This window comes from Desmodus rotundus, chromosome 10 (genome assembly GCF_022682495.2).
Source record: "Desmodus rotundus isolate HL8 chromosome 10, HLdesRot8A.1, whole genome shotgun sequence".
Lineage (NCBI taxonomy): Eukaryota > Metazoa > Chordata > Mammalia > Chiroptera > Phyllostomidae > Desmodus > Desmodus rotundus.
The window spans coordinates 50,195,947-50,208,631 of NC_071396.1; the positions used below are offsets into that span (position 1 = coordinate 50,195,947).

Below are 12,685 nucleotides of genomic sequence, written 5' to 3' on the forward strand. Positions count from 1 at the left end.
TTTAGCGTACTGCTCATGAAAACCCCGAACTCTGAGTGTTCCTACATCGGAGCGGGGGTGTGGGCTGAGAGGTTTGGACAGCTGGAAGCCCAAGGTTGTGTCTGACTTACAATCTCCCTTTTGGTGGCAGACTCCTGAGGAGTTGGATGACTCCGACTTTGAGACAGAGGACTTTGATGTCCGAAGCAGGACAAGCATCCAAACAGAAGATGACCAGCTGATAGCTGGCCAGAGTGCCCGGGTAAGGAAGCAGTTAAACTTGTTCTGCAGACCGTCCCTGCCCCTCTCAGGTCTTAGCTTTTCTTTTCCAGGAAACCACTCTCAGTATTGTAACCCGTTTTCCCTCCTTTTATGTTTTTATGCAGTAGGATGTTAACCTAAGTTGTGGTACCTACTAGTCAATGGTAGGTTCCTCCAAAGTGTCTCCTCAGTTGGGAGCAAGGCAGGAACATGGTCCTGGGGCTTCGGTTTATGACTGAGTCCTGCATCAGGAGATCCCTACGATCTGGTCAACACCACGTTTGTTAAAAGGATTGTGAAATCAAAAATAACTGTCTTTGCCCATCTCAGTGATACCATGGGTATGAACTCTTTATTTCTGGGTTAAAAAAAAAGTTACATTTAAGAAAATCAGTCAGAGCCCTTCCATTCATTTGAGTCATTAAATCTTCAATCAACAGCATTTATGTTTTGGGGAGTATGCCTAGAAATATTTATTTCTGAGGAGTCTTTTTTTCATTTCTCAAAAATAATTTTGAACATGAGTGCATCCCTGCTTTAGGCCCCACTATGTCATGAGCTTTTTGGGAAGCTGAGTGGGGAGGAGCCCAGGGAGACGGACCTGGACCTGGGCAGCAGGCTTCCTCAGGTTGCTTTGATAAGCTTTAAATGCCACTGAAATATGTAAAACGTGTGTTCCTCAGAAGGTTCTCTTGCCTTCTGTGAAATTTATGTTCTAAAACCACTTCCAGTTCACCTTGAAAAGTTGGGGAGGCAGCGCAGCCACGGGAAATGGTTGTTTGGCACTGGCCAGGGAAAGGGTGGGAGCATTAGCCCGCCTCTCATCTCCGCTCTCCATGGCAGGAGACAGAAGATGAAACTTTTAGAGAATTAAATGAAGCAGGTTCAGTTTATGTGCAAATGTGGTCACGAAGCTTCCACATTAGTCTTCTACCCCTCACATTCTTGTTTTTCTCCACATTAAAACTTGTTCTTCAAAGTGGGCTGGGAATTCATGCTGCCATAAAGTTCTAGGCAAAGTGAGAAGAAATGGCCCTTCAGGCAAAATGAAACCTATTAAAGCATTATCCTATCTATGCCATAGAACACTCGGTGGAAATGTTTTTGGCTAATGCACTGTGAGAATGTCATATTCTCTTCATGTAAGAGCTTTCTGTGCTTCTGATTTTAGGCAATCATGGCTCAGCTTCCCCAAGAGCAAAAAGCAAAGATTGCAGAACAGGTGGCCAGCTTCCAGGAAGAAAAGAGCAAGCTGGATGCTGAAGTGTCCAAATGGGACGACAGTGGTAACGACATCATCGTGCTGGCCAAGCAGATGTGCATGATCATGATGGAGATGACCGACTTCACCCGGTGAGCAGCGCCTGGCCTCACCAACTGCCCGCCCGGGGCAGCTCTCTGCCCACAGGCCACCTCGGACAGGCAGGACCGTGCTGCGCTGTAGCCCTCTTCTCTTTCCTACCCACCAGAGGGCTTCATCTGCAACCATCCTTGTTCTCTTTTTTCAGAGGTAAAGGACCACTCAAAAATACATCCGATGTGATCAGTGCCGCCAAGAAAATTGCTGAGGCAGGATCCAGGATGGACAAGCTTGGTCGTACCATCGCAGACCATGTGAGTGACACACTTGCCATGTGGGTCTTTTACATTCACCCAGGGACTCAGGCAGCCCAGCCCGGTCCCTTCCTGAGGTGGCAATAACCATTTTCACGGGATACAACACTCTTCTCATCTAAAAAATTGTTCTTAACTCACCAGCCAACATCGATTTTTAAGGGTTTATGAATTCCTGTTTGTTCTTTGACAAGTCTTTTAGAGGCAAGCCCAATTGCATTAGAGAACATGTCTGGAGCAGGTATGTCTGTCCTGAAATCTTGACAGATAAAAGCCAGCCTCTGCTGGTGACTTGTTTGTTCTGAGTTCCCTTCTGCACTTCAGCTCCGGGCAGGCGCTGCTTCTGCAGCTGGACACACTGACATAGGTGTGTGAGTGCCTCTTCTGGTGGATTTACTTCACACAAGAATCTGCCTAATGTGCCCAGTTGGGGACGACAGACACCTATGTCCCCCTCAGCACTGGGGGTTCTCAAGTACTCAGCCTTCATTTAAAAAAAAAAAAACCCTTTATGAAGAAATGTGCTTCCTAACTCCTTGGAAAGTTTACATGTTCCTTGATGCTTCAAGGCTCACTTATTAAAGACACCGTTTCTCAGTTACAGTTCTGCGCGGTTATAAGCCCTTCCCTCCAGCCCCTTTCCCTGAGGTATCCAGCCTCTCAGCCAGCATCCTGGCGCCTCATCGCTCAAGCCCTTTATAGGTTCAGAAGTCATCCTGACTCCTCTTCCGTGGAATCCAGTACTAAACCCTGGCATTTCCCCTAGCCCTGCGCCCGGACTACTTCTTGTGGCCTCTCCTCTCTCCCTCAGCTGTCAGTACAGTCTTCCCACATGATCATCTTAAATGCCGATCAGACAAGGTTCTGCTGCGGTCCTGTAAGCTGCTTAGAATACAATTCAAAATTTCGGTCTCTCTACCACCCTTGCACTCACTGTGCCCAGTCTCACAGAGGGAACTGCTTGCTGTAAATACTCGAGAAGTCCTCTGTGTTTCTTTCTTTGGCTAAAGCTTCCTAAGCCGCAGCCACCCTAGTGATGACCTCGCGATGCTGTCTTTCTTGCTGATTACTCTTCCTCCATCTTTGCCGGGAGAGAACCTCTCCTTTCATCGGGTGTTTACAGTGTGTGTCATAATTGAGCAGATAGAGAGCCTCAGAGCACTCTTGACTTCTCTCCAGAACCAAGCTCTTGCTTGCTGAGGCTTTCTCTCGCCTTCAGGGCCTGGGCCCAAGCAAAGCAGCGCAGGGCTATGACTGCCCCAAGTAATCGGGTAACTCGTCTCTCATGCCCTTTGCTGGCAAGGAGAAGGGAGCCTCTTGGTAGTATGCTGAGAGGTTTAGAAACAGTCCCTGGGGGTGGGTGGTTTGGGTCAGGCCTGGGGTGCTCTGTGCTAAACCTGCTTGCCCATCAGTGTCCAGACTCAGCCTGCAAGCAGGACCTGCTGGCCTACCTACAGCGAATCGCCCTCTACTGCCACCAGCTCAACATCTGCAGCAAAGTTAAGGCCGAGGTGCAGAACCTTGGTGGGGAGCTCGTGGTCTCTGGGGTAAGTTTCACCTGTGAAATGAAGTAGTTGGTGGGCACAGGTTGGCCTTTGTCCACGTAACTCCTTACCTGCCCTGAACTGGGAAAGTGCTGTGGAAATCCCTGAAGTTTCTTCTCAGTCCGTGGAGGCCAAGCTGCCTGTCTGCTCCTTGCTGAACTACAGTTCTGTTCAGCACTGTGTGGTGCGTGACAACTGTAAGCCACGATGGGGCTGGCCTCCCACTAGGAAAAGGTACCTACCTTCCATTCAAAAATTGCAAAGATGATATACCAAGGCTTTTTGAAATCTCTGAGGAGAGGAGATTTAGTATCCACCCCCGTCTCTACCATTTCACAGTTCCGACCTTGTCACGTGGGTCAGGGCAAAAGTGGTGTCTGTGCTGGGCTCCACTAGTTCCCTGTGACCTGTGGCTTCTGCTAATCCCACAGAATTTCCTTTCAGAGGAAATTTGTGTTAGTGGTACGTGCTGGTACCATTCACTCACCTGCTACAGTGTCAGTGCCCCTGGGCAGGCCGGAAAGCGGTGAGTCTCTACTATGGCTGACTCCTCCAGTTTGCGTGAATAAAAACTTGTTGAGGGGTGGGGGCAGGCAAGACAATAATGCCGTAGATTTTTGTTACTATTTACCATTTCTTCGTCAAAAGATCTGAAACAGGTGTTTTCAGGGTATTTGGATAAGAGCAGCAAGCTCTTGGGAGAGAGTTAATTAGTAATGGGACTACTGCCATCCCCTGCCCTGGAGGGGGAGAAAAGGGGGCTCGCTCCTCACTGCCCCATGTTTGTATCTCTTAGGTGGACAGCGCCATGTCCCTGATCCAGGCTGCCAAAAACCTGATGAATGCCGTGGTGCAGACGGTGAAGGCCTCCTATGTGGCCTCCACCAAGTACCAGAAGTCTCAGGGTATGGCTTCCCTCAACCTCCCAGCTGTGTCATGGAAGATGAAGGCACCTGAGAAAAAGCCCTTGGTGAAGAGAGAGAAACAGGACGAGACACAGACCAAGATTAAACGGGCATCTCAGAAGAAGCACGTGAACCCAGTGCAGGCCCTCAGCGAGTTCAGAGCCATGGACAGCATCTAAGGCTGCCCTAGCCAGCTAGCCCCACGTCTCAGAGCTCTTAAGATCAGTCTCTGTTCTTCACTCAAATGTATTTGCTAAGGAGACCACTCACGTTAGATTCCACAGGGAAATACATATTTGTGTTTAAGCTGGTCACAAATACTTTTAGAATTCAGGAGCATATTTTTAGCTATATTTTTATAAGCTTAAATAAAATAAAAATTCCATAACCAAAGAGAATCCCACAGTAACTCGTTAGTAACACTCTTGACCAAGTTGTGTAGTGCGGCATTAAGGTTTGAGAAAAGGGGAGAGCTGACTCACCCTTTGTTCAGGGAAGGGCCTCCCACCAGCCCTGGGTCCCAGCAGGTTGGCTGGTATTAAATGACCAAAGATGACCCAGGGTAAGCAAACTGGGTATCTCAAGAAGCTGTCCCCGGAGACGTTCCTAGAAGGGTCCTGAGCGGGACAAACCACATGAACTCGGTAAAACATAATGCATCGTGCAGAAAACTGATTACTCTCTTCTGTGACATGAAATGAGAATTTTAATGCATGGTTATAATTACTAATGTACTCTGCTGCAGGGCATATTAATAAAGTTGATTTTTTTCAGGCTAGATGTTGTGATGCTGTAATCAGAACATGCTTTTTTTCCCCTTTCTTTAGCTTCGAATGCAAATACATCATTGGGCTCACTTCTAGTAACTGCAGTGTTTCCTGCCTGGGCTTGCAACAGAAGCCCCACAAAATAGTGTTTGCTTAGGCAGTAATTGAGACTTTACCTTATTTGTGATTAATATAGTGATTACTGTAGCTACAAGGTATAATTTTACTGTCTTATTTAAATTTTATGAATTTGAATGTTTTTACACTAACTTTTCCCAATAAAGTCTACCTTTAAACCAAGTCTAACAAGCCATAGTCATTTTCCTTTGCCTTCCAGAAAAGTCGAGTTTTACATGAAACATCTCCTGGATTTGCCCGCAGCATCTAAAAAGTGTCCCCTGTGTCTGGCTCTAGGCCGCAGGCGGCACAGCCCAGGCTTATAGCTTCCACACGAGCCCACCAGGGAAGACCATGCCCACCTCAGGAATTGACATGTCCACCCTTCAAGGGGAAGGTCAAAACCTTGGAGGCTTCCTGCAAGTCTCCATGGGTAGCACCCCCTTCCTTCTGAGTTCCCACCAGCTTACAACCATCTGAGTAAAAGCAGCTTCCAAAACAAAATGGATCCTAACGCCACGTCCCTTCTCAGCAACACATCCCACCTTAAGCAAGACTCCCTAAAGAGATGTGTCTAGTCACCCCTTCTTCCTCACTGCCATTCTCTGCCATTCCAGTTAGCTGTCCCCCGCTATGAAGGGAGCTTCCTTCACCTTACCAACTTCACCGTACAAGTGCCCCGGCAGACTCTTCTCCTTCCTGGAAGGTCCTCACTTGGCTTTCTAGAACACCCCACTCTGGTTTTCTGTCTTCCATACTATGTGCTCCTTCGTCTTATCCTAGTCATTAAAAGTTGTGTTGCCCAAGGGCTCAGCACCTGGGCCTCTTTGGCTCTCCTCATTTCTGATTTTTAACCAATCCAGATGCCAACTTCTCCTGTAACTTGACTTTTATAACTTGCCTGCTAACTAAACTCTCCACCTGGACCTTTTACTATCTCAAACTTGATCTGTCCGTATTTAAAATGTATGCTAGGTCCAACTACTTCTTAACACTTCCATTTACTTTCACCTGGTTCTCATCGTATTAGCAACCTATTGCTATGTAACAAATTGCCCTGAAGCTTAGCAGCTGAAACATTACCTCAGTTTCTGAAGGTCAGGAATCCAGTACAGCTTAGTGGGACGTTCTGAATTGGTCTCGTGAGGCTGCTGTCTCTGAAGCCTCAGTGGGCTGAAGGGGCTGCTTCCAGGCTCCCTCACGTGGCTGCTGGCAGGCCTGGGTTCCAGGTCACATGGGCCCTCCCACAGAGCAGCTTACAGTATGGTCATTGGCTTCCCCGGAGAGAATGATCCAGAGAATGGCAACCAGATGGGAGCCACAGCGGTTTTTTAAAACCTGATCTCTAATACACCATCACTGCCACCATATCCTGTTGGTCACACAGACACTGTGGGAGGGGACAAGGGGGTAAAGTGCCAGGAGGTAGACTCCCAGTCATCGGAACCCAGACCACTGCAGGAACCTCCCCATCGAGCTTCCCTGATCACCCTGTCCCCACATCCAGTCACAGTCATCCTGTAAGACAGGTCCCACTGCGTCGTTCTCTGGGCTGAAACCGCGCAGTGGTTTCCATCTCCCAGCAAAGCTAAAGTCCAAAATGACAGTTTGGTCTCTCGGCCCTCTCTGGCCTGTCCCCTCGCCATTCTTTGTCACTCGCCCTTTGGCCCCATGGTTCCACTGCCTAGAACGCACTGTCCTCAGAGACCTATCTATGTTCTCTTAAGATATCTTTCAGGTGTCTCTTCAGAAGTCCCCTTATGGAGAAGACTTTTGATAAATCCTTACCATGTCTTCTCTTCAAAGCACTGAACTTGCTTGACATTTGTAAGTCAATCTGTTTCTATTGTAAGCTTCACAGGGGTGGGAATCTTGCTTTTGTACATCACTGACTCTACAAGCCCCAGGGCACTGGCTGAATCTTGGGGAACTCCAGTGGGGCTGGACCCAGAAGGCTCTGGCCTCCCTCTACTTGCCCCCCACACCCCAACTCTCAACATCCAAGCTGTTTTCTCATGGTTTTTGTTGCCATCATTTGTCACATTCCAAAATTGTCTTCCAGGCTCCAGCTCCAGATCCACGTCTGTCCTCAGCCACTTCACATCATCTGCTGGATGTCCTAGAGCCCAGGACCCCAGCAGGCCCCAGCCCCCGTCCACTTCTCTCCAGCAGAGGCCAACGCGCTACTCCTCAGTTGCTGCAAAGGTTTCTAAAGCGGCCTACATCAGCCCCTAGCATCCATTATCCATTTCCTACCTATAGCAAAGGACTCTTCCAGAAACACCTCCTAAAAAGTCAAGCCTCTGCATGAAGCCTTCTGGGCTGCCCACCACCCCATCTGACATGCTGGCAGCCCTGTGCCTCTTCCCAGTGTGTTTGGCACTGTGACCCTGCCCTCTGCACACACACACTGCCCCCTGGTGGTGGTTCCTAAGGCCCCGCGCTCTCCCTGAGCCCATCACTTCGTCGTTGCCTTGGCCATATCATCATCCCAAACTCAATACCATTTTATACTTAAAAGACTAACTTTTGTTTAACTGCACCTCCTCCTAAACAACATCTGTGAAATCATGTGCTAGTTACATTTTTTTCTAATATACATCAAAATATATTTTGATAAATGTTCCCATATCACCTAAAATCATCCAAGTAGCACCAGCGGAACAGATACTGTTGGTCTTGCCCAGACACCATCCAGCAAGGGCCCTGGTTCGTGCCTGAGAAATAGCTGCTGAACCATCCAAACCATTCACTGATTTAAACCAATCTATCAAAAGATTCTGGAAGGCGAAAAGGAGGCAACTGAGGAGGCACCGGCGGCCCTGCCCAGAAGTGCCAACATCCTCCATCCTCTCGGAGACAACAATCTAAAGCAGCGCGGTCTGGGCTGAGCATCAGGGAGACTTGCCTCAACGTGACCTTGGGGTATTTGGTCCTGCCTCTTTGCCCCCTAAGAACCATATCCCCTTGGCATCCTGAGGCTTTTTGCTTCCCAGCAGGGCAAACACAACCCTCAATGACACCTCCATCCAAGATGGTGCCTCGCCAGCCTGGCACTCTGGGCTTGGCTACTCCTCATACCGCTCTGGCCACTACCTGCACACAGGGACTGCAGAGGCCAGCTCTCCTCTCTGCTGGCAGCAGCTGCCCTCCCTGCCCTGCTAACCACACTGCACAGCCCTGCATGGCCCCTGGGCAGGTTACTTCAAAGGCCCTACCCTCACCTCTGCAGGCGTGATTCTCACAGCTTCCAACCTCCACCCAGGCCAGGGTCACCTGTCCACTGAAGGAAGAGAGAAGCCGCCATGTGCGAGGCATGTCCAGAGCCCACGTCAGGCCTTTACCCGCAATCCCCCATCTCATCTTTACAACCTGTGAGGTATCGGCACCACTACCACCCCTCAATCTTTACATGCAAGTCACACGCTGACAAGCAGCCAAAATCCCCACCCAGTTTCTGAATCCAGTCCCTCCAAAGCCCCCAGGTTTTGATCTTCCCTTCTGGAGCCCCAGAGGGCAGTGCAGGGCCTGTGCTCCCCTGCCCCCACCCTAACCTTTCTCCCTAAAGACTGACTAGCTGGGAAGTCCCTCATACTCCCACGCACGTCTGCCCCACCCCTGTACCAGGTTCTCAGGACTATGCCTCTCAAGATGCCGGACCTCTCCAGGTCCCTGGCTAAGGCCACTCCCTGGCTTGTCACTGGATCCTGGCCTACTCAAGGATTTTGCCCCACAATTCTCCCCTCTATTTCCCGCCTTGCCAAGTTTTCCTTCCTCTTATGTCTCTCTCATCAGCATACAACACATGTAGTTAAAAAGACAAGACGAAAAGCTTCCCTTGAGTCCATGTCTCCCCTCCCGCCCTTGCACAGAAGGCCTTAGATGACCGCCAGGCCCTCTGTCTCCACTTCCCTCTTCCACTCTCCCCAGCTCACACCCGTCCAGTCCTTCTCTGAGCTGAGCAGCAAGTGAAGTTGGTGTCCACCCCCTCCCTCCACTGCACACCTTTTCTGCATTTCCATATGCCCCGCCCGCACCAACCCCTGCTCCTCCCTCCTCAGCAGCTCATTCTCCTCCTGACCTCTACCGTGGAGGCGGTTCAGGCCTTCGACCTCGGTCCTCTTCTCCTCCTTTCTGGATGATTCCTAAGCCTTGGTGGCATGCTGGTAAAAGTGTAATCACCAGCTCTCCGGAGCCAGGGATGTGTGTGTGTGTACCCACACATACACACACACATTTATATACATTTAACTCCTATAAAGGAATTGTAGTACACGATTCACAAACATAACAAAATATACAATCCTGTTTACTGTAAACTCTGTAAAGCCAACCGATTCTCACAGGCTCTCATTAATTTTTGTTGAAATCCTGCATCCATCTGACAGGCGTAACTGACAGGCGTAACTGACAAACAAGTCTGATTCTGAGACAGCGCTGGCTGATCCCGTGTTTACTGGAAGGAGTAAGATGAAAGTGAAACAACAAACAAACTGGTGGAGATTTCCCTGGGTCCCCAGGGGACGACTTCTTTGCTACATCAGATAATAATGGTCAAATACTGCAGGACCATCCCTTCGGTGTTTTGTGCTGTCAATGGATGACACTTGCAAGTTTAATTGACTCTATTATGTAATATATTCAAACCATTTTCTTCATCACTTTAAGTCTAGACAAACAACAAAATGATAAATTAAGCCTTGATCTGTAGCACTTCCCAGTAACCATGGTGGAAAAACTCCCACCACATCCGACTTCTCCAAGGTGGAGCTGGGAAGACAGGTGTGCACTGCTGTCTGGGGTTTCCGCCACCCAGACACTACAGCGTAAGTAACCTCAGAGCACAGGTCATGGCCGACTGTAAAGTAACTAAGAAAGTTGACTGTTCGCTACCTTTAGAGTTTTTAGTTTTAAATTCACAGACAGTGAGGCTCACCCTTTCTGGCATACACGTCTGTGGGTGTTGACAAGCGCATCGAGTTGTGCGGCCACCAGCACATTCGAGACCGCACAGTCGCATCGCCATCCCCCGAAGATTCCCTTGCGCTACCCTGACCTAGTGGAACTTGCCCTGCCCCAGTCCCTGGCAAAACCCTCCCCCGATAATTCCACATCTCCCAGAATGTCCGGGAAATAGAATTAGTATGCAGCCTGTGGCGCACACGGTGCGGAGCGGGTGCGGAGTGCAGCAGGTTCGTCCACTTCCGCTGCGGGGCAAGGCTGCACTGCACCGACCTGCCCGCCCGCCTGTCCACCCCCCAGGGGAGGGACATTTGCGTTGTTTCCAGGTGGTTTATTTTTAAAAATATAGTTGATATTAGCAGTTGACACAGATTTTCATTTGCCTTGGGTAAATACCAGAGTGAGATTGGTTATGTTGTATGGCGTATGTTGAACTTCGTAAGAAACCAGCAAACCATTTTCCACAGTGGCTGCATCATGTCGCAGGCCCAGCAATGCTCTCTGCACCCTCATCAGCACATGGCATTGTCAGGTTGTTCAGGTTTTTAATGTTTCTCAGCCACTTTCGTAAGTGTGTAGTAGTGTCCTGTTGTGTTAATTTGCATTTCCCTAACAACTAAAAATGGTGAGCATCTTTTCACATGCTTATCTGTCATCTATATTTCTTTGGTGAAATACCTTCGAATCTTTTTACCTTTTTAAAATTGGATTATTTTTCAAAAGATTTTATTTATTTATTTTTAGAGAGAGGGGAAGGGAGGGAGAAAGTGAGGGAGAGAAACACCAATGTGTGAGAGGTACGCTGATTGGCTGCCTCTCGCATCCCCCAGCTGGGGACCTGGCCGATAACCAAGGCAGGTGCCCTGACTGGGAATCAAACAGGCGACCTCTTGGTTCGCAGCCCAGCACTCAATCCAACTAAGCCACACCAGCCAGGGCTTCCTTTCTTTATTTTTATTGTATTTATTTATTTTTAGAGAGAGGGGAAGGGAAGGAGAGAGGGAGAGAAACATCAATGTGAGAGAAACATTGATCGGTTGTCTCTTGCTGGAGCCCCGACCAGGGACAGAACCGTCAACCCAGGCAGGTGCCCTGACCAGGAACCGAACTGTGTACCTTTTGCTTTGCAGGATGATGCCCAACCAACTGAGCCGTGCCAGTCAGGGCTGGAATGACTGTTTTCTTATTGGTGAGTCTTGAGTATTCTTTATATGTTCTGGATGTAAGTCCTTTGTTAGACATGTGACTTGCAAATACTTTCTCCCTGCTTGTGGCTTGTCCTTTATTTTCTTATTTGTTTCACAGACCAAGTTTCTAACTTTAACAGTCAATTTTATCATCTTTTTAACTTTATGAATTGTGCTTTTGGTTGTTATATTTAAGAAGTCTTTGCCTAACTCAAGGTCACAAAGATTACCCTCTTGTTTTCTTCTAAAAGTTTTATAATTTTTCCTTTAGGTCTATGATTGCTTTTGAGTTAAATTTTGTATAACATGACAGACAAAGATCAAGATTTGTTTTTCAAAATACGACTGTCCAGCCATGGCCAGTGTGGCTCAGTTGGCTGGAACGCCATCTCGTACACGAAAAGGTTGGGGGTTCAATTTCTGGTCAGGGCACATACCTAAGTTGTAGGTTCGATCCCCGGTCAGGGAGCATATGGGAAACAATCAAGCAATGTTTCTCTCGCTCTTCCCCTTCCTCTCCCTCTAAAAGCAATAAATATATTTGAAACGTTTTTAAAATAAAACTGTCCAGTTGTTGCTTTACCACTTACTGAAAAGATGATCCTTTCATCACTGAAGTGTCTTTGCACCTTTGTCAAAGATCAATTAAATGTATCTGTATGGGTCTACTTCTGGCCTCTGTACTAAGCTTTGGTAGCTGGTGTTTGTGGGAGGCAGAATAATGGCTCCCCAAAGATACCCACGTCCTGTTCCCTGGAAGCCGTGAATATGCTGCGCTACACGGCAAAGGGGAATTAAGGTTGCAGATGGCTGATTTTAAAATAAGGGTTATTATTCTAGATGATTCAGGCGAGGCCAATTTATCACAAGGGGCCTTAAAGTGGAAAAGGTGGGCAGAAGAGTCAGTCATATGAGACATGGACTTGCTTTTGCTGGCTTTGAAGAAGGAAAAAAGGTCCACAAGCCAAGGAATGCAGGAGGCTTCCAGGAGCTGGAAAAGGCAAGGAAATGGATCCTCTCAGAACTGTCAGGAAGGAATGCGGTACTGTTGATGGCTCCGATTTTTACACGGTGACAACTGTCAGATTTCTAACCTATAAAACTAAGATCAAAAAGCTGGGTTGTTTTAAGGCACTAAGCTCATGCTACTTTGTTACAGCAGCAACAGAAAACTAATGTACCGAAAGAGTCTTTTTCAAGGTACTGGTCCCTCATTTCTTCTAAGTTGTCAAATTTATAGACCTAGATTTGTTCATAGTATTCATTTATTACCCTATTAAAGAAGTAATATCACTTCTTTAATTCCTGATATTGGTAATTTGTCTTTTTTCAAAGAACCGTATTTTCAT

At 48.0% G+C, this 12,685-nt stretch overlaps 1 protein-coding gene across 1 annotated transcript in view; it reads left to right on the top strand.

Moving 5' to 3' along the window:
- CTNNA1 (catenin alpha 1) overlaps nucleotides 1-5,370 on the top strand; it is a 167,475-nt gene extending 162,105 nt beyond the window's left edge. The window contains exons 14-18 of the mRNA XM_053913257.1: nucleotides 131-241; nucleotides 1,412-1,593; nucleotides 1,749-1,854; nucleotides 3,267-3,401; nucleotides 4,195-5,370. Coding sequence (XP_053769232.1) covers nucleotides 131-241; nucleotides 1,412-1,593; nucleotides 1,749-1,854; nucleotides 3,267-3,401; nucleotides 4,195-4,482 — 822 coding nt within the window. The 3' untranslated portion in view covers nucleotides 4,483-5,370. The remainder of the gene's footprint in view (nucleotides 1-130; nucleotides 242-1,411; nucleotides 1,594-1,748; nucleotides 1,855-3,266; nucleotides 3,402-4,194) is intronic.
- Nucleotides 5,371-12,685: the final 7,315 nt, after the last annotated feature.